The 22,947-nt window shown below is 38.7% G+C and overlaps 1 protein-coding gene across 3 annotated transcripts in view; it reads left to right on the forward strand.

Moving 5' to 3' along the window:
* PTPN4 (protein tyrosine phosphatase non-receptor type 4) overlaps nt 1-22,947 on the forward strand; it is a 191,822-nt gene that overhangs the window by 75,744 nt on the left and 93,131 nt on the right. For 2 of the 3 annotated variants that reach the window (XM_045031786.1, XM_045031785.1), the window contains 6 exons: nt 6,952-6,994; nt 7,095-7,173; nt 12,679-12,723; nt 13,035-13,087; nt 15,453-15,573; nt 19,848-19,935. In XM_045031786.1, coding sequence (XP_044887721.1) covers nt 6,952-6,994; nt 7,095-7,173; nt 12,679-12,723; nt 13,035-13,087; nt 15,453-15,573; nt 19,848-19,935 — 429 coding nt within the window. Of the gene's footprint in view, nt 1-6,951; nt 6,995-7,073; nt 7,174-12,678; nt 12,724-13,034; nt 13,088-15,452; nt 15,574-19,847; nt 19,936-22,947 lie in introns of all 3 variants that reach the window. The other variant, XM_045031784.1, reaches the window with a different exon arrangement.

Below are 22,947 nucleotides of genomic sequence, written 5' to 3' on the forward strand. Positions count from 1 at the left end.
AAAGCACTAATGAAGTCAGTGCAAACTAAAATTTCATAAAATGACTTGTTTCTATTGCTCTGTATACACGATACACTGAAATGTAAGTACAATATTTATATTCAAATTGATTTATAACTATATGATAAAAATGAGAAAGTAAGCAATTTTTCAGTAATAGTATGCTGTGACACTTGTATTTTTATGTCTGATTTTGTAAGCAGGTAGTTTTTAAGTGAGGTGAAACTTGGGGATATGCAAGACAAATCAGACTGAAAGGGGTACAGTAGTCTGGAAAGGTTAAGATAGCCATTGCTGTATAGAATGTTAAAAATAATACATTTTCACTATAAACTGTTTCTGTTAGTCTGGAACAAATAAACAGTGATACAGATTAAATGGGAGATTCACCCAGATTTAATCTCTAAAGAGAGGCTATGTGTGAATGCCTCCTGGTGACAAATGTTGGTGTTCCTGCGTTCTTTATTAAAATATATGCAATATTTTTCTAAAAAATCAAAAAAATTGCTTATGGTAAGCAAGTGCGCATTAAAGTAGCCATATTTTTATAGAAAATACATTTTGCAAAATGTGTGTTCTACATGTTATATAAACAATTCTGAAGTATTTTTTATATTTTATGAATGTGGTCTTTATTTCTTGAAATGTTTCTCATTTTATCCCATTAAATATTTACTGGTTTTAAGACTAGACTTCATTGTTTGTAATATTACTATTTCCTGCTTATTTTCTGTTCTGAGGTTATGAGCATGTCAAGTTTATTGTGTCCAGACTTAGATTCCACCCTTTTTTGTGACAAGCTAGCATTGTTGTTCTCAACATGGATGCACAGGATGAACAATAGAAATCAGTGACCTAGAAAGCAATTATTGAATGTTGCGCATACAGTCAGTAATCTACCCCCTTTGCTTTCAGTGGACACTGAATGCTCTTTGTTCCTTAGGATAGAAAGAATTGGACTTCCATAGTTTCACAAAGGAAAACAACACTTTAAATAGGAGGAATAATGGCTTTTGTGGCCCCCGCCCCAGCCTTCTCTTTCATCTGTTTTACTGAATATCTGTTGTGTATGTAAGAGATTGACGTCCCTCAATTGCTACAATAATGTTCCTTGACTTGTTTTATTAGAGAGGACTACCTCTATGATACTTTTCTCCCTGGAATGTGAGACTACTGAAGGAATCTAATACTTTCAATGATGTTTACTGATTTTTCTAAACTTTGTTTTCCTCTTCTTCCTAGCAGTCTGTGGCTAAACAGTAGAACTCAGTGTTTATTACCAAATAAAGCTGTTCAGCACATTTTAGATGTTTTTAATTGGGGTTTTCATCCAGGATTATGTCACTTGTAGGCTGTTCTGATAGGGATACTGTCAAGGTAATAATCATATTTAACCTCTTCATTCCAGACTCTTTCCTTAAGGAATGAGGTTGATAGGGAGAAAAACATTGACATAACAGGGAAATAAATGTGGGTGTGGGAGAGCTAGAATCTGTCTTTTGACTTAAATAAAAGAACAGTAAAAATCAAAACAATTCTTTATTCAGACAAACTCAAAAAATTGCAACAGCTGTGGCTATCTTATTTCCCATTTTCTCCTTCCTTCCTGACTCTCATATCCAAACTCCCTCTAGTGTTCTGATGTTATGTGTGTAATGCTAATTGAATACAATGGTGTAGTAATGGGGGCAGCTGTGATTAAGAAGCAGCCCTGCAGAGCTTAGAGGGAGCCTCAGAGTTATCCAGTGAGCATGTGATTAAAAGGTTAGTGTTTTTTTACTTCTAAAACCTTCTGGGCTTTGAGCAGATAATTACATACCATAAAAGGGGCATGTCAGAACTAGAATAAAACAAACATCTTACCAGTATTACTTACTGTATATATTTGTAGAATATTCAGTTATTATTACTTTTAGCATTTATGTTATTAGTTTACTTTTTGCACTACCTCCCTTTACCTGACTGGCAGTCTTGGGGCATGCCACCAGCATGGAAACCAACCTCTACTGCCCCCTGAAAAGTGACATCTCCCTCCTCTGCAAAATCATGCAGGCTGAAGAGGCACAATGCTCAGCAAGATGAGAAAAAAAATGAGAAAACACCCTTAGATTGAGGAACAGATAATTCCAACAGACATTTCCACCTTTTTGCCTGATGAGGTAGCAATGGCTGCTATGTCTACCTGACCTGACTATTATAAGACTTTTCAAGAACTGCTGCGCTGAATGGTGGATACCTTTGAGATTCCAGTTGAAATTGTGCAAGAAAAATCACTGACTGCTTGACATTTTGTATATGGTAATGCCTGGAAGATTGGCCATTAGATTTATTTGGTAGGAAGAACTACTCTTCCTCAAATTTACAAATGTGTAGTGCTAATTGTTAGGCCCTCTTAGTGAAATATCAAAGAATCCTGTGGCACCTTATAGACGAACAGACATTTTGCAGCATGAGCTTTCGTGGGTGAATACCCACTTCTTCGGATGCAAGTCAGTGGGTATTCACCCATGAAAGCTCATGCTGCAAAACGTCTGTTAGTCTATAAGGTGCCACAGGATTCTTTGCTGCTTCTACAGAACCAGACTAACACGGCTACCCCTCTGATACTTAGTGAAATATGACATCATAAATTGGGACAAAATATCTTTTTATTGAAAAATTTCCCCCAAACAGCAGAGAAAACTACCAAAGAGGTCCAGACAGCTCTTGAGAACTCCTTTAATATCAAGACAAAGGAAGCTGTGCACTTCCTGAAAGATTCATATGGTATTCTTCAGTCTTTGGGGATTTATACAGCAGTCCCAGGAAGGAAACAGCCCAGACTGCTGAGTTATTCTAGACGGGGCCGCTCCGCTTATTACTATAGTGAACGACGATCCTCTGAACCACCAGGAAAAAGTAGAGATTTCAGTGGAGGAAAGCCTCTGCATAGTCACGCTGTGTCCGTCTTAAAGTAGCAAATCTGACATGTTAGTCAAGAGCCACTTGGAGCATTTAGAGGATCTATTTACTTTATCTCCCTTTCCCTCCCCTTCTTTTGGCAGTTTCCTTTTTTATTTTCTGGAGACTTGGGATCACATCACCTCAGGATCTTAGAAATAATCAGAATGTGGGTGTTCCATTCAATTTCGGAACCTTCCTAACACCCAGCCCTCTTTAGGGACCACTCATGAGAGATTATTAAAAATGAGTTTACATCTAAATCTTGGAGCAATAGATGTGCCTCTAGGGTTCAGAGAGAAGGGGGTTTTACTCACATTTTCTAATCCTGAAGAAGGGGTATGCCGCCCAATTCTGGATTTGAGCTGTCTTAACACCTTAATCTGCCACTTAAAATTCAAATCTCTAACCTCTCTAATCCCATCCTTAAATCCCCCAAAATGGTTCATGCTGTTAACCTACAGGACACATACTTTCACATATCAGTCTACCCTGCACACAGAAAATACCTGCGATTCCAAGTGGGAAATTACCGCAATTAGTAAGGAGTCCTGCCCTTTGGTCTTTCAGCAGCACCAACAGTAGTCACCAAGTGCTTGGCAGTCATGATGGCTCACCTGAGAAAGCAAAGGGTATAGGTAGACTCACACCACAATGATTGGCTCATTTGAGGGAGACCAGTGCAACAAATGAATGACTCAATTTCATATGATCCTACAACTTTACACTAAGCTGGGTCTCAGAAGCAACAGAGAAAAGTCAACTTTAGTGCCAACCCAAAGGATAGAGTTCGTAGGAGTAGTGTTAGATTCCACAACAGCAAGAACTTATCTGCCATAAAACAGATTCAGTACCATTGTAGGCCTCATCAACCAGCTGCGGGCTCACCCTTGAATGTCAGTAAGAGTTTGCCTCAGTTCTCTTGATCACATTGTTTCCTGTATTTACATCACATAGCATGCCAGACTACACCCATCTTACAGAAGTAGTTGAAAATGGTGTATCTACCAAACACACATCACATGAACATGTGCGTACTGATCCCCTGAGAAGTCCTCTAATAGTTAAACTGATAGAAGGACTCTGTGCAGGTTTGCAAACGTGGACTGTTTTCTCCACTTGTCACCAAGGCACTGCTAATAGATGCTTCTGTGCTCAGCTGAAGAGCTCACCTTACTACCTTCAAACCCAAGTCCCATGGGCTCCTGAAGAGAATTACCTTCATACAGTATACTACAGCTCTGAACTGTTTGATTAGCCTGCACAGTATTTCTCTCCGTACTGAGTGGACTGGCAGACCAGGTGATGACAGATAACACAATGGTGTTAGCAGACAGGGAGGAGCACAGTCATTAACTGGAAGGGATAGCGACGTTCAGGCACTTATGGCTGGTCTACCTAACATCGCTTTCCATAAGGATAAGGTGACCCTTAGGCCTAACCCTGCATTTTTACCAAAGATTGTTTCAGGCTTCCATTTAACTCAGGTGATTTATCTGCCATTTCTTTTCCCAAACTGAACCAGGGGGAAGCCAAACTGCAAACTTTTGATGTAGTTGACAGAGCAAGATGGGTACCTAGAAATCACCTACTACAGGACAGGCCCAACAAGGAAAATAACAGAATCAGAGTGGCCATCATGTACAGCCCCCAGCTAAAAACTGCCCAGCACATTATCAGTGATCTACAACCTATCCTGGCAAACAATCCCTCGCTCTCACAGACCTTGGGAGGCAGGCCAGTCCTCGCTTACAGACAGCCCCCCAACCTGAAGCAAATACTCACCAGCAACTACATACCACTTCACAGAAACACTGACCCAGGAACCAATCCCTGTAGCAAACCTCGTTGCCTACTCTGTCCCCATATCTACACTAGAGACACCATCAGAGGACCCAACCATATCAGCCACACCATCAGAGGCTCATTCACCTGCACATCTACTAATGTTATATATGCCATCATGTGCCAGCAATGCCCCTCTGCCATGTACATTGGCCAAACCGGACAGTCCCTACGTAAAAGAATAAATGGACACAAATTGGACATCAGGAATAGTAACATACAAAAGCCAGTAGGAGAACACTTCAATCTTCCTGGACATTCTATAACAGCTTTAAAAGTCGCTATACTTGAACAAAAAAATTTCAGAAACAGACTTCAAAGAGAAACAGCAGAACTAAAATTCATTTGCAAATTTAGCACAATTAATTTGGGCTTGAATAAGGACTGGGAGTGGCTGGCTCATTACAAAAGCAGCTTTGCCTCTCCTGGAATTGACACCTCCTCCTCTATTATTGGGGGTGGACTACATCCACCCTGATCGAATTGGCTCTGTCAACACTGGTTCTTCACTTGTGAGGTAACGCCCTTCCCTTTGTGTCATTATATAATGCCTGCATTTGTAATTTTCACTCCATGCATCTGAAGAAGTGGTGTTTTACTCACAAAAGCTTATGCCCAGATAAATCTGTTAGTCTTTAAGGTGCCACCAGAATCCTTGTTACCTTTGATGTAGTTAAGGCTCTGTCATTTTGCTGAGCAAAACAAAACCATTCAGAAGCTCCTCTAGGCTAATGATAGCATTTGCAGCTAGAATGAAGGATCAGGCAGTATCTACCCAAAGATAATTTAAATGGGTCTCTAACTGTATTAAATCATACTATGAGTTAGCTAGATTAGATTCACTCATGCAGTTTAGAACCCGCTCCATCAGAACAGAGACAACCTGTTGATTCTCTGAGAAGCTATGAGGGAATCAGTTCATATTTTATACAGTATAATTCACTGGTAGAGGCATCAGTGTCAGACACGCACTTTGGCAGAACAATACTCCAGTCGTTACTGAAATAGACAGCAAGCACCAATCCTCCTTCCTACGAGGTCACTGCTTGTGAGTCACCAGAAGTGCAATACATTTGAACAATCACTTGAAGGAGAAAGAATAGATACTTTACCCTCCAGTAAATGGGATTCTTTGAGATGTGTTGTCCATGTGTATTCTGTGATCTTCTCTTCCTCCCTGCTGCCATGGAGTCCTGTAACACCTGGATTCTGTCTTGACAAAGAAACTGAGGGACACTTGGGCCCACTCTGCTGTTTATTCTCCCTGCACGTAGAGTGCAGATGCAGCCCCAATGGATTTTGCTGATAAAAAGAATCTGATCTCGTGCATGGCATGCATGCACACCAGTAATGGAATACATATGGACACACCTTTTGAAAAACCAATATTAATTTATAGTAGGGTAAGTAGTTGTTTTCTCATTTAGACTTTTCTAGGATACTATTGCATGGCTTACTTTTGAATGAAGTAAAGTTGTGTTTTGGGGTACGCTAGTTCCTTGCAGCAAGAGAAATGGAGCCTAGCTGTTTGTGTTCAGTTGCCAATGTCTCAAAGTATTTCATCCAGCAATCTTCCCAGTAAACTTGGGTTCTGGGACTATTAGTTCACAGCCATTGGAAGGGTTTTTGTGTATTTAGAGAGTTTTACATGTAGTGTTTTACAAATGTTAACTAATTGTCACAGCACCCCTGCGAAGTAGGTATCTTACAGATGGTGGAAAAAAGCCAGAAAGGTTAAGTAATTCAGAGCCAGAATTAGAATGTTGTCGTCTCTTGTTGTCAGTCCCTGCTCAGTCCAGTAGTGTTCTCACATTGTTAAATTCTAACCCTTGTAACTAGGTGCTCAGCTAAGAGGCTAGCTCAGCTGCAGGCAGCCACCAGTGAAGAGAGCTGGGAGTAGCCTTAGCTCCATAAGGTACATAGAGACAGATGCCAGAGGGAGTAATTGGGTATGTTTGTGATAACCTGTGGTCTCTCAGAAAATTACTCACTGGGCTTTGCATGCCAAAAGGCCAATTCTGCATAAGAAGCTCAAAAATTAAGTAACAAGAAAAAAATTGTTTCTTAGCATGATCATGTCAGATTAATTTGTGAAATATGTGTTGTTTTCTTTTTAAAATAAATAAAAAAAAATATATATATATAGTTTATCTCTTTTTTCCCCAGAGGTGGCTAGATCCAAACAAACCAATCAGGAAACAATTAAAAAGTGAGCAAATATATTTATTTGGTCTATTTCAAATATAATTTTTATTGAATAAGGATTTTAAAGTAACCTGATTAATTAGAAATGCTTTTGTTAATTCTAGGAGGATCTCCTTACAGTTTGAACTTCAGAGTCAAATTTTTTGTAAGTGACCCTAACAAGCTCCAAGAAGAATATACAAGGTAGGTTTAGGTAGTTTACCATTGCAACATTCTTCTAGGAAATTTAAAAGTGGAACTAAGTATTATAAGAAAGCATAATTAGTTTTTTGAAGGTATTACTTATTGGAATTGTCTCTTAAAAACCTGATTTATTCATGTTTTTTGTAGTGTGTTTAGGATTTTCCATAGCTGATAACTAAAATTCACATGCTGTAAGCACACGAACTACACAAAAACCTTTAAGAACATAAGAACATAAGAAAGGCCGTACCGGGTCAGACCAGAGGTCCATCTAGCCCAGTATCTGTCTACCGACAGTGGCCAATGCCAGGTGCCCCTGAGGGAGTGAACCTAACAGGCAATGATCAAGTGATCTCTCTCCTGCCATCCATCTCCATCCTCTGACGAACAGAGGCTAGGGACATCATTCTTACCCATCCTGGCTAATAGCCATTTATGGACTTAGCCACCATGAATTTATCCAGTCCCCTTTTAAACATTGTTATAGTCCTAGCCTTCACAACCTCCTCAGGTAAGGAGTTCCACAAGTTGACTGTGCGCTGCGTGAAGAAGAACTTCCTTTTATTTGTTTTAAACCTGCTGCCTATTAATTTCATTTGGTGACCCCTAGTTCTTGTATTATGGGAATAAGTAAATAACTTTTCCTTATCCACTTTCTCAACATCACTCATGATTTTATATACCTCTATCATGTCCCCCCTTAGTCTTCTCTTTTCCAAACTGAAGAGTCCTAGCCTCTTTAATCTTTCCTCATATGGGACCCTCTCTAAACCCCTAATCATTTTAGTTGCTCTTTTCTGAACCTTTTCTAGTGCTAGAATATCTTTTTTGAGGTGAGGAGACCACATCTGTACACAGTATTCGAGATGTGGGCGTACCATGGATTTATATAAGGGCAATAATATATTCTCAGTCTTATTCTTTATCCCCTTTTTAATGATTCCTAACATCCTGTTTGCTTTTTTGACCGCCTCTGCACACTGCGTGGACATCTTCAGAGAACTATCCACGATAACTCCAAGATCTTTCTCCTGACTCGTTGTAGCTAAATTAGCCCCCATCATGTTGTATGTATAGTTGGGGTTATTTTTTCCAATGTGCATTACTTTACATTTATCCACATTAAATTTCATTTGCCATTTTGTTGCCCAATCACTTAGTTTTGTGAGATCTTTTTGAAGTTCTTCACAATCTGCTTTGGTCTTAACTATCTTGAGCAGTTTAGTATCATCTGCAAACTTTGCCACCTCACTGTTTACCCCTTTCTCCAGATCATTTATGAATAAATTGAATAGGATTGGTCCTAGGACTGACCCTTGGGGAACACCACTAGTTACCCCTCTCCATTCTGAGAATTTACCATTAATTCCTACCCTTTGTATGGAGAGGGGTAACTAGTGGTGTTCCCCAAGGGTCAGTCCTAGGACCAATCCTTTAAAATGAAGCCTTGAATACATAGTGTAGAAATCTAGTGTACATATGAAATAATCTCACAGAGAAAACATTGTTCAGGTAGACATAGGAAAAGAAAAGTAAGAAAGGGAAGAGAAGAAAAAAGGAAAACTTTCTTTCTCTTACTCATCAATGGGTACAAATTTAATTTTAACCCATATTTGTCTATGTTTGAAAACATATTATTTCTGAAATTATGCTGACTCATCATTCCTTTTGTATATTAGTTCCTTGCTAATTTTTTTCAGCCATGCATATCAATCAGTCTTCAACTTCACTTTTATTAGTATAATATGGAGACTTAGGTGATACAGCAGCAATCTTAGCTGACGCAAATACAGTAATTTCGGTGTGCCTACTGTGTAGTAATGTGCCTAAGGCTCAGATTTTTACAGGTATTTAGGCATTTCTGCAAGCAGTGTTGCAGTACCTAACTGAGTTAGGAGCCTAAATCTCATTTTAAAAGGGATTTAGGCAACCGTAAAAAAACTTTTTCAAAATGAGGTTTAAGATCTTAAATCAGTTAGGTTTTACAGTGTTGAGTGCAGCAACACCTGAATAGCTGTACTAATCTGGGCCTAAATTGTATAAAGGGAATGCTCAATTGGTACCAGATTAAAAAGTTGTGAATGTCCTGTATTCTTAAGAGGTGTGCCCAAAATTTTCAAACCAAGGTGTGTAAATGTAGATGCCTCCTCCATTTTTAGGCACCCAAGTATATGCAGTCTGATTTTTTTTTCAAATTGCTGAGCATTTACAACAGAAGGTGACTTAAGTGGGATTTGTAGATGCTTGGTCCCTCTAAAAAAAAACAGGAAGGCCATTTTTTATTTAGGTTCCCAAAGAGCCTAACTTGTCCCATGTCTGTTGTTAGAACAGGCAATTTTTTTTTCTTTTCAAAACTTAGATAAAATATATGATGATATGTCATAAAATATATTTTTCAGACATTGCTGGCCATTTTCTTACCAGCACTGACTGTTGCTAATCAATAATTCGGTAGATGCTATCTTTCCAATATTTCTGGCTGTGTATAACTTGGCACAAAGGCAGACGAAAACATCCTAAAATTGCTGTTAATGTTCATGGGACCAACAGACGTGGGCAACAAAGGGGGCATACTTTTGGCTGCCTGTTCATCCTCCGTCCATTGAAATAAACTCTTGCTAGCAAACAATCTATTTTTAACAGGTATTAAGATTGCTAACATATTTAACATTTATTAAGGTTGTTTTAATTTAACATAGCTCCATCTTCATTGTTCTTACTATTTAAGATGTGACTGCATTGTGCAAGCTATTTTAGACCTACATTGCTAAAGTTGCTTTAATTTCTATTTATTTCCCATTTTGTTCAACAAAGTAGAAGAGGTTTACATGCATTAAGTCAGTGGTCCCCAACCTTTGTGGCCAGTAGCACATTCATGTTTTCAGAAGAGTGTGGCGGGCGCCAGCAATTTTTCAAGGCTTATTTTGTATTTGTACATTAAACAATATGAAAAACATCATATTTAATATTACATAATATATGAATCGCTAAGATAAAAAGGGTAATTTTACATGTAAAAGTTATTAAATTAAATTATTCGGCAATTACTCTTTCACCTTACCATGTGAATTTGCTCTTTTTTATCTACCTGTAAGAAAAATTAAGGCGTTTTTATAAAATAAATACCATAAACAGTTTTCAGCTTATTTATTTAAAAAAAGTAAAACATTGTTGAACTGCTGATCCAAATATATTTATTATTCTTACTTTAACATAGAATGAAGTCTGCAGCCCTGGAGTTCTCTGTCCCCGGCAGACGCGGGGCCACGGCTTCTCTCCAGCTTAAGCCACGGCCCCGCGCCTGCCAGGGACTGAGAACACCCTTCAGTGTTTTTATACCTTCAGTTTTACATGTCATCCTGAACTTACTATTATGTGTGATCAAATGAAGATCCTAGAATACTTTTTGTGGGCATTAGGGGTTTGTTAGGCCCAATGTCCTCGATAAGTGCCGATTCGCAGAATTCCATTCTGGTCACTTTACATGCACCCTGTTTCTACTCCTGGGTACAAAATGCGGTGTTTCTTCCCCTGAATAGCTGCCACACTGCACCCCAGAGGTAACTGCATTTCGCTTATGGATGGGTTGGTTCCTCTGTATATGCAACCATATTTGTAAAAATGCTCGTGGGGTTCTTCACTATTGTTAACCTACTTTAAAAGTCCATATCAGGAACCCTTACATAACTATTATAAGGCAGTTGTTGTTCACATACCAATTTGTAATAAAATGAAAGAATCGGTAAAAATCCTCTTAATTTTTAATGCAATAAACTAATTCTAAATGTTTGAATTCTGTCATGACAGTAAATATTAATCTGTTAAATATTTTAGTACAAACAGTGCTTCTGATAATATAAACAGCTACACAAACAATTATTTACTATTAATTTACTGTCCCAAGGCCTGAGTTGTATGAATCTTTGTGTTACAACTGTCAAAGCAGATGTGCAAGAAGAAAAATACGCGATGGGCTCAATACCAGGACCTGGGATGTCCCAAAGCAGTGTTACGTACAAGAAAGCAATCACCTGTTGTCACTATACCCCCTATTATGGGGGTGGTTCTCATTTGTAGTGTGTGTGCTTTGCCACCTTTCTAATTTAGATTTAAATGTTCACTTCCTTAAAATCCTCTAAACCTTAATGAGGGGTTGGAGGAAACAGTATATATATAACTTTTGGGTGAATTATGGGTACATGTTCAATCTCATCCTCCCAGAGTCTCTTTCCTTTTTCAGGGAAGCCTACATTTTCAAATGTGACTATTCATTTTGGGTGCCTTCATTTTTGAGTGCCCAACTTCAGACAATTTAGAGGGCCCTGGTTTTCAGTAGCTGAGTTTTTCAGCACTTTCTGGAAACCAGGGCCCTTCAAGTTGTCCCAGTTTGGGCACCCAAAAAATTGAGGTACCCAAAAATCAGTAGTTGCATTTGAAAATGTGAACTGTAGCATATACTTGTAGCAAATAATAGACTCAAAGAAATACACTTAAATATAATAAAGGTTGCCTTAATTTTTGTTATAAAATAACTGCAATAAGTGAGTAATTTGCTGTCATCTGTTTTCTGTCACTAAATGTACTTGATTGAAAACAGTCTCCCTATTTTGAATGTTTCATCTGCTCATTTGCTGCTTATTTCCCACATTAAGGGTAAACAGTGGGAGGAGCAGATGAGCTATTTTAAATAAGCTGTTCTCATTTAAAAGTCATTTAAAATAAAATAAGAAAATACTGAAATATGCCGTTTATAGAACAAAAAATTATGGAAGGTAGGAAAAGTTGCAGAAAGACTTTAACATAATGCAATAATATTTTGCATTCATAATTTTTCTAAATTGAGGGAGGAAGACAAACCACTCAACCCTGATATTAAATTGAAACAATAAATTGGTGTCAGATATCCTCAGGTGCTAAACTAATTTCTGCTTCTATATACCTGGAACAAAAATAAAACAATTTTTATATATTTCTAATATGAGCTAAGTCAGGAAAAAAAATCTTCAAACTTGGGTACCTAAAAGTAAAAGCCTAAATCTGTACAATCATATGAGACTTATAAATGCTTTAGTACTTCTGAACAGTAGGCAACTTTTATTTAGGTGCCTGAACACAGCTTTGTGTGGCACTAAAGTTTGATAGTTTTGCTTTCTCTATTTTATTTTTCACAAGGTAGCCATTTCCTCTTTTTTCCATTGTTTCCACCTTTAGGTGAAATTTGAATATTAATTGTGATGTCTTCATGAAATGTAACGTAAAATTGGATGTTCTACAGAAGTAGATAATTTAAATGTATGGGTATATACATAACTTTAATTGCCATCTCACATTAATATCTACCTCTCAAAGCTTAAGAAATAATTATATCTGGTTAAATGTTTCTAACGCAATAGACCCAAAAGTGATATCAAATATTTCAGCTTTATGTTAAATTTAGGAAGACATTTCTGTCTAAAAATACAATCACATTTCTTTAACCCATTGTAGTATTTTTGTTTTTTTAAGGTACCAATATTTTTTGCAAATTAAACAAGACATTCTTACTGGAAGGTAAGCCTCTTTTATTATGCTGACCAATATATATAATGTATGACCAGTTTTCAGAGATTAAAAGATACATTATTTAATTTTTAGCAATGAATAATTTTACATAAAGATTATGAGCTATATAATATTTGCTGAAGAACTGATATAATAGTTTCTTTTAGAGTACTTAAATGGAAATACTTGTAATAAAAACATCTGTGAAAAACTTGTGCTTTACTGTTCATAGCTGTTTGGTAAATAAATGAATTAGAAGATTTTCAAACTGATCGTAATTCACACCAGGTGTATTCCTTTTTATTTTTTTCAAATTATAGATTGCCCTGTCCTTATAATACTGCTGCTCTTTTGGCTTCCTATGCTGTTCAATGTAAGTATATTTACTAACTAAGTATGAGTACATAGATTATTTCAAATTATGCCTTCTATTTTTCTGGTTTTCCAATGATCAGCTAAATTACCATAAGTTAATGAATAGTAATAAGCATACACAAATGGATTTGTGTGATGAGATGTACCTAAATCTGTACAAAAACAGTGGTATTTTTCCATCAGTGAGGAAAGGTAAACCTTCTTTCATGCATTTCATGGTATTTTCACTGAAGTGGTCATGAAATTGTTTTACTAGTAAGCTCCCAACTTTCCATTTCCTCTTTATACTAATGTCTAAAGATATAGTAATGCTTTTTGTAAATCTCTATATGCTCTAAAATGTAATAGGTTACTTCCTCAATAATGAGACTAAAGCTGTTTTTAGGTTTAGATACTTCTTAGTGTGAACATCCAAAAGTGTGTGGAACTGGGAGTTCTGGGAGTGTCTAGCTGAATAGTTCCAGTTTACATAACTTATAAACACAGTTGCCAATTTTAAACAAGATAGCAGAGCTGTAAAGTCTTGGATAGTGAAGTTTTAGGTCCTTCCTTTTTTTCTCTTTCTTTTATAAAACCTGGGCAATTATATGGAAAACTATCACGATGCGTATTTAAGTATTTGAAAATCAGGATATGACAACAATCAAGATTTTAAAGTTACCTTAATTCTGACCCTTGTGCTTTTCTGCTGTTTTAGATACTTATATGTGGTATTTTTTGCAGTACTCCTGTCAGGCAAACGTTCCATTAAAGTGTTTGTGAAAAGTACAAAGCTAAGCCTATTTTATGACACATAAAGTATATAGCTTAGATTAGTAGTGAAACTTGCAGGAATATTTGGCCCAATTATGTGTCCAGCCAAGTTAGCTTTGTACTTAAATGGCTTCTCATATGAGTTGCTCTTAAAAGAGGCTGGGCTTCTGGTTGAAATAAAATATATAGTACAAGAATGCTGTCAAAATTATTAAAATACATACCATAGAAAAGATCGTACCATATAAATCATGACAATGAAATAAGTCAAGTGAAAATAATTTTTTAAAAAATAGAAAATATGTACAGTAACTCTGCAATTAACATTGTAGTTATGTTCCTGAAAAATGTGACTTAAAGTGAAACGATGTTAAGCGAATCCAATTTCCCCATAAGAATTAATGTAAATGGGGGGTGGGGGAGGGGTTAGGTTCCAGGGAAACTTGTTTTTGCCAGACAAAAGGCATTATATACATTTTAAACAAGCAATTTAATACAGGTATTTAACTGGCTGGCAGCCCCCCTATCAGCTCCCCCACCCCGTGCCTCCCACCTGCTAGTGGACCCCGTGTACCAGCACCTTCCCCCTGCTTCCCCTGTCTCCTGCCCACGGCAATCAGCTGTCTTGCAGCATTCAGGAGGCTGGGGGGGGGGGGAGGAGGAGCGTGGACGCTCCTCCCCCCCCCCAACTCCTGAATGCTGCAAACCAGCTGATTGCCGCAGGCAGGGAAGGGAGCGGGGAGGCTGGGCACTGCATCCTTGCTCCTCCCTCCAGCCTCCTGAATGCTGCAAGACAGCTGATTGCCACGGGCAGGAGGTGGGGGAAGGAGTGGGAAGGTGCTGATGTGCAGGGTCTGCCGGGAGGAGCTGGGAAGGGGCGTAGGGGAGCTGATGGGGGGGCTGCCAGCCGTGGACAAAGCAGGTGGCCAAACGACATTATAGGGGAGCATTGCACAACTTTAAACGAGCACATTCTGTAATGGAGCAGGGACGTAACATTGAAACAACGTTAAGCGAGAGGATGTTAAGTGGGGAGTTAGTCAGTTTTTATTCAGGGGTGTAAAAACATTGTTTAATGCAGGGATCAGCAACCTTTGGCCCGCGGCCCGCAAGGGTAAGCCCCCTGGCGAGTTGGGGCGGTTTGTTTCCTACCGCGTCTGCTGGTTCGGCTGATCGCGGCTCCCACTGGCCGCGGTTCGCCGCTCTGGGCCAATGGGGGGTGGAGGGAAGCGGTCCTCATAATGAAATGAAAACATGGACATACACAAACAGTATTTGATTACAGAAATATCCGAGAGCAACAAAATTCTGTTTATTTAGGATTAATCATTATATAGGTGGTAAGTAAGATAAGTACATTATAACATGAACATTTCATAAACCATTTTGCCAAGCCAGCACCTTTTTGTCATTCAAGTCCTTTTTAAAAACTTCTGTGATACCGACTGAGCTTATAACTCATGTTAAAGAAACAAGGTGAATTGAAACTTCTGTCTTCTTTGTCTGTTCTAGATCATAAGGTGTTTGGGGCCAGGACTGTGTTAAACTTCGGGTATTGTACAATGCTGAATATGTTGTTTGCACTAAACAAGTAATAATCTTTCTCTTAGCCGAATTGGGAGACTACAACCATTCAGAAAACTTGCCAGGCTACCTCTCAGACTACTCTTTCATCCCTAGCCAGCCTCAAGACTTTGAAAAAGAAATAGCAAAATTACATCATCAGCATATGTAAGAATTTACAGAAAAAAGTATTCTTATTTTGTAATATCACTGTCTACAGATGTTGTGCCTTTGTAGAAATATTGCCTGAATAAACTTAACAGGTGAATTTTTACTCTGCAGTATTTTTATATATCTATATATAAAGTATTGCTGCAGTTTGAAGAAGAGGGAAGATTCAGAATGAGTGCTAATCTTTAAATTAATTTGAAGAAAGGATATATATGAGACTTCATTTCTATAGTAGTGTGTGAATTTTTATAGGAAATTTTGGTTTCTTTAAGAAAAGTCTTCAGTCATTCATAATCTGCCTGCATAAGGTTTCCGTGTACATTGCCGTTACCAGCAACTGGGAATTACTGTAGAAGAGTGAGTGTGTGTGTGTGTGTGTGTGTGTGTGTGTGTGTGTTTAGAAGTATATTAAAGAGGAGCTTTGTGAACTTCAAAAGCTTGTACCTCCACCAACTGAAGTTGGTCCAATAAAAGATACTCTCTCAACTATCTTGTCTCGCTCATATCCTGGGACCAAGATGGCTACAATAAAACTGCAAATAACTATGGAAGATATCAAATTTTGCCATTTAAAATGGAACTTTCACAACATAGAGAAGGAGGAAGCCAGACTGAACAGCGACATTCACTTCCTGAGCAGATTCAACAAACAAAACAAAATTTCAAGAGGATTCACCAGTAAAATGCTGCAGAAAAATGTCAGAAAAACTGAGAAACCATCTCCTGAACTTTACATATTCCAGAAGGGACCACTTCAAACAAGAAATCATCACATGCTCCCATGCACTGGAAGAAAAAAATCAGGAAACCCCAGGAAACAAACTCTGACAACAGCCAACAACACAAAAACAAAGAGCGGAACCAACTATAACAACTTCACAACTGACAACACAACCTCTGGGAGAAACCAAGATACCATAACCTATCACGTGGACATTAAACAACACTCCAACACCCCAATCATCAACCTATCAAGACTACTTCTAATCTATACGGTAGTATCTGTACTCTCCAAGTGACTGAATTTCTGCCCCACCACAGAACCTGATACCATACTAACATGTGGAGAATGAGAAGAATTCTTTTGACAACTCTTCCTCAAGGAATTCTTTCACAACAAAGACAACAACACCCACAACTACCACACTTCCGTTGACAGTCATAAGAAAAAGTAATCATCTGACTGCACACAGACACACACAGCAGAAGAAACCACATACACCTCTACCCTGATATAATGTGACCCTATATAACACAAATTTGAATATAACGTGGTAAAGCAGTGCTCCGGGGGGGGCAGGGCTGCTGCACAGTCCAGGGGATCAAAGCAAGTTTGATATAACACGGTTTCACCTATAATGCGGTAAGATTTTTTGGCTCCCTTGGACAGCGTTATATAGGGGTAGAAGTGTACTTGATCATTACATTGATTACTTTTGGAGAAAAATTGACTGAACTCCCCAACAAATATTATATCCACACAATCTCTGTACCATCCAGAGGATTGCTGTACAGTCCCTGAAATCCAACCATCAAATAGTGAACAAACCAGTAGACAAAGGAGGCACCATCATAGTCGTTAATCATGATGACTACATCAATGAGGCCAACAGACGACTCTCTGACACCACCTAGCATAAAAATCTCAAAGAAGGCCCCATATCACAATTCACACAGGAATTTAAAGATACCATCAACTCCTTCTCCAGGCAACTCCAAGAAAAACTCTACAACCTCATCAACCCCTGCTCTCCCACCCCAGTAACTGTCTACATGATTCCCAAAATGCACAAAAAAGGGAACCCAGACAGACCCATCATATCTGGCCATGACACTTTCACGGAAGAAATATCAGGACTCATAGAAACCATCCTCAAACCATTCGCCATGCAAAAGGCCAGCTTCCACCAAGACACTGCCAACTTCCTCCAAAAACTCCACAATATTAAGGGCCTCCCTCACAATGCCATCCTTGCCACCACAGATGTCCCCTTCCTACACACCAACATCCCTCACCATGATAGCATCACTGCCATCACATTTAACACTTTGTCCAAACCATGTGTACTAGGTGGCTCCCCAGTATGCCAGCCTCTTCATGGGCCATCTCAAGGAAGAATTTCAGGGAAAATGTACCACAAAACCAGTGATATGCCTGAGATACATCAATGATATTTTCATCATCTAGACAGATGACCTAAATTCCTTGATAGATTTCCCCACAACTTCAACAGCCACCACCCATCAAACTGTCTCTAGAACACTCCCACACCAGCATCAACTTCCTGGATACCACAATCAACCTCCAAACAGCTCTATACAAGAAACCTACAGATCATCACTCTTACAAACTCCACAGATCCAGCAACCATCTCAAACATGCAAAAGAATCTGTTATCTGTGGCGAGGTGCTCAGATACTACAGAATTTGCTCTGAAGACAGAGTTTGGGATACACAGCTAAACACACTTAAAACCGCCTTCACTAAACAAGGACACTCCACCAGAGAACTAGATCACATAATGTAATAGGCCATTCAAATACTATGGGAGGATCTGCTTCAACACAGAAATAAATACCACACTGACTGCACACCCCTAGTTGTCATTTACCATCCGACACTGGAACCCATATAGGATATCATCAAACAATTACAACTCATATTTGCATCCTGAAAGAAATCTTTTCCGAACCCCCTATTCTGGCCTACAACGAACCCTCCAACCTAGTTAAGCTTATCGGAAGCAAGATCCCCACAGCACCCGCCAGCAGAACAACAGATGCAAAAGCTGCAGATATATCTCCACGGCTGTGATGATCATTGCCCCCCACAACACACCTTTCAAGATTCTTGGGTCTTGCACGTGCCCATTACTGTGTGATGTACCTCATCCAGTATGTTAAATATCCCAACAAGAGCAATGTTGGTGAAAGCAGACAATCCCTATGCTCTTGAATGAACTCTCACAGTAAAATGATAAAAAACCAAAAACACTCTATCACCATGGGTAAACTTTTCACAAAATGACCACTCCATATCAGCCCTTTCAGTACTCGTCCTCAATGGAAACATTCAAAAGGCAAGCTTGGGAAATTAAATTCATAATTCTGCTAGACACTAAAAAACACGTACTCAACAGAGAGATTAGTTTTATGGCTCATTACAACAATTTTTAATACGTCTTGTGGCCTGCTAACCCTTAATCGACCCCTTCATTTTAAGTCACGTCTTACAGCATGTGTTAACCCCTTATGCTTAATAGTTTGTCCCAACTTGTAGTTATCTCAACTATTCTAGTTACCTTCCCCGGACCAGAAAGAGCTCTTCAAAGCTTGAAACCTTTACCTTCCACCCAACAGAAGTTGGTCCAACAAGAGTTGTTACCTCATTCCCTTGTCTCTCTCTCAGAAGTAGATACAGCAGTTTTGCAATTCATCAGATTTTATCAGTTATATGCAGTTGTATGACTTTCTGCTACAGAGCCAAAAGGATATGAAACAAAAAAATCATTGAAAGTAAATGTCCTAATTTATGTAATAATATACAGTTGATAAACTTCAGTTAAAAAGAGTCTATTAGTATGTTAGGAAATAGGCACTAAAATGTTTAACAGGGGTTGTACTCCATTAACACATTTATTTATTACAGATAGGGGATACTGGTGACTTTAGCAGCTACCAGAATTGCCAATTAGTGACTGACTACACTGCTCAGTTTCAGTCAACCATATAGCAAATTAAAAAGGTTGGGGAAGTAAGGAAAAACAAACAATTGGAAATCGGTTATTGTACAAATATTAAAATCTAGGGTGGACCCTGCAGTGAAGTTATTTCAATTCAAAATGTAGTACTAATTGCAAGAGCAATTTCTAGAGACTTCACTGCCAACTCAAAGGTTTTCAGGCCCTTTAAGGTACCGTTCACTGTGCCATTTGACATAAACATATATATGTGCAGAGTATGTATTTGCAGACTTCATTTAATGACACTTTTGTTGTGTGGAGGCAGAACTGGCAGAATTGTGAGTGTACACATGTGGAGACCAATCAACTAATTAACAAAATATCTGTGAGGACAGTGCTTGAATCTCTAGCTACCAAAGTTACTGCATGACAATCAGTGTATATGGTGGAGTCCAGGGGGAGTTGGTTTATCAGAAAAAATGGGGTTAATGTAATGAAATTTTTTAATCTGCTTGAGCTGACTAAGGGATCTGGATATTTTATGTACTTTTGGGCTGCTTCGTATTTAACCCATCTTTGTCATTATAGAGGCTTGTCTCCTGCAGAAGCTGAGTTCAATTATCTTAATACAGCACGTACCTTAGAACTCTATGGAGTTGAATTGCACTATGCAAGAGTAAGTTTGAATGAATTCATACCGTAATATAAAAGTAGATTCATGATATTTTCAGGAACAGTTTAGTATAATTTGAGTATAATGTTCAAGGCCCTAATTCAGCAGGGTACTCAGTCATGGGTCTAACTTTAAGCAATTTGAGTAGCCCTTATTTGGCTTCATTGGGACTACTCATGCGTAAAGTTACGCAAATGTAATGCTCAGTCTGAGGCTAAGTAAGGTGAACATCAAGCTGTGCCAGTTATTTGCAACTGTACTGGATAAATGTGCTTGTTGAAGGTCTCTTTGGCATTTAGGAAAGTTTTAGCTTCTGAAGTTTTAATTTGGCTTCAGTTAATAGCCTATTAATCTGAATGAGAAGTGCTCACATTTACTATCTCACTTAAGTTGCAAGTTCCATAAACCTTTGTATAATTTAATATTGTGAAGGTTACATCATTGCAACCAGGGCAATAATACACTTTTTAAATGGACAATGCAGATTATGGCCGATATCGAAGTGTGTATCTAAGAGTTCATTATCTCAGTTCTTGTCAATATGTTAAAATGCATCATTTGTAAATAGGTCATTCCTAGGAACAATTTCCCATCTGTTTCTTGAAGCCCCACCAACACAGATTTACATTTTACTTAAAACTATAATCTTCAAACAGCATGGATTCTTCTATTAAAAACAAGTCATGTGTTCTGATTTCTGATCTTAATTCTACATAAAGAAACTTGCTAAATAGGATTTCAAGTATTTACAACTTTTACATTACATGGATGCACCCAATCCTTGCTTATATACATGTTGGGATATAGAAGGCATTTGATAGAATCAGATTGAAGGACCTGCTATGACTAGAGTGCAGAAACGTTTTTAGCAAAGTATGGTTTGAAATAGCAAAAGTCTTATTTGTGCTAGGATCTCCCACCTCCAAACCTAAAACTTAGGTTGACCTAGCTACGTCACTCAGGGATGTAAACAATTTTATGCCGTGTGTGACATAGTTTGGTCGACCTAACCCTCACAGTAGATGCAGCTGGGATGATGTAAGAATTCTTTGTTCGACCTAGCTGCTGCTTTTCAAGGAGGTAGATTTACTATAGCAATAGAAAAACCATTTTCGTCTCTGTAGTAAGTATCTATGCTATATCCGCATAGCTGCAGCACTACATACGTGCCACTGTAGCGATTGTAGTGTAGACAGTGTCCTAAGTACTGAAATTGCAACTTGCTTTCACATAGTAGTATAAGTTGTTAGTTGAGTTTACTGTTGGATTGCTACCAAGTCAGTTTATTGAGCCTGTGATTCATAGTCATCTGTGTTTGGATACATTGTGTAATATATTTATTTTAGGTAGTTTTCATGACTAAAACTACTTCAATAAGTTACCTTCTATTTTAAGGCTATTTAAGCAGATAATTCCATTAGAAGACAAGAATAGGAGTATCTGTGTAAAAATGAAAAAAGATGCGTTCTTCCAGAGAATGGATTACCTCAGTATAAATTACTAAATCAATATCAAAAGTGTCATAATCTAAAAAGGATAGCGGGACTATGAGGCAAACTGCAGGAATGTGCAATTTCCCTTTAGAGCCTGCCATAGCGGCTAAGAATCTTGAATTTTTGTTTTTAGACATTATTTCCACTAATTATTCATAGAATCATAGAATCATAGAATCTCAGGGTTGGAAGGGGCCTCAGGAGGCTCAAAGTAGGACCAAACCCAACTAAATCATCCCAGCCAGGGCTTAGACCTTAAAAACCTCTAAGGAAGGAGATTCCACTACCTCCCTAGGTAACCCATTCCAGTTCTTCACCACCCTACTAGTGAAAAAGTTTTTCCTAATATCCAACCTAAACCTCCCCTCTGCAACTTGAGACCATTACTCCTTGTTCTGTCATCTTCTACCACTGAGAACAGTCTAGATCCATCCTCTTTGGAACCCCCTTTCAGGTAGTTGAAAGCAGCTATCAAATCCCCCCTCATTCTTCTCTTCTGCAGACTAAACAATCCCAGTTCCCTCAGCCTCTCCTCATAAGTCATGTGCTCCAGCCCCCTAATCATTTTTGTTGCCCTCCGCTGGACTCTCTCCAATTTATCCACATCCTTCTTGTAGTGTGGGGCCCAAAACTGGACACAGTACTCCAGTACTCCAAATGAGGCCTCACCAGTGCTGAGTAGAGGGGGATGATCACATCCCTTGATCTGCTGGAAATGCCCCTACTTATACAACCCAAAATGCCATTAGCCTTCTTGGCAACAGGGGCACACTGTTGACTCATATTCAGCTTTTCGTCCACCGTAACCCCTAGGTCCTTTTCTGCAGAACTGCTACCCAGCCATTCGGTCCCTAGTCTGTAGCAGTGCATGGGATTCTTCCGTCCTAAGTGCAGGACTCTGCACTTGTCCTTGTTGAACCTCATCATATTTCTTTTGGCCCAATCCTCTAATTTGTCTAGGTCCCTCTGTATCCTATCCCTACCCTCCAGCGTATCAACCACTCCTCCCAGTTTAGTGTCATCTGCAAACTTGCTAAGGGTGCAGTCCACACCATCCTCCAGATCGTTAATGAAGATATTGAACAAAACCGGCCCCAGCACCGACCCTTGGGGCACTCCACTTGATACCGGCTGCCATCTAGACATGATTATTACTTATCATTGTAGCATTTGAACACTTTTTATACAGGGATGGTGCTGTGTCTTGCAAGTGGTAAGCTGGAACCCCATGTTGAATGGGGAAGAAAGTTAAGGTAGTGGTTCATAGGATTGGAGTGACATGCAAAGAAGATAATTTCAGTTGCTTGGCACTGCGTGTACTAGAGTGCATATAGATTAGAGTGAGGGAGACAGTTACTGTAGTCTAGGTAAGTGAATAGGGCATGGAACAGAGATTTAGCAGTGAGAACAGAGGGTTAGGTGGAAAAGGAAAGATATAAATTGCATTTGTGAGGGGAGTACTTCCTAATAGTGAAGGTAAAAAAAAAAAGGGGTGGGGGGTAAATTTTCAGCTCAGGTTAAT

The sequence above is a fragment of the Mauremys mutica genome, chromosome 10 (genome assembly GCF_020497125.1).
Source record: "Mauremys mutica isolate MM-2020 ecotype Southern chromosome 10, ASM2049712v1, whole genome shotgun sequence".
Taxonomy (NCBI): Eukaryota; Metazoa; Chordata; order Testudines; family Geoemydidae; genus Mauremys; species Mauremys mutica.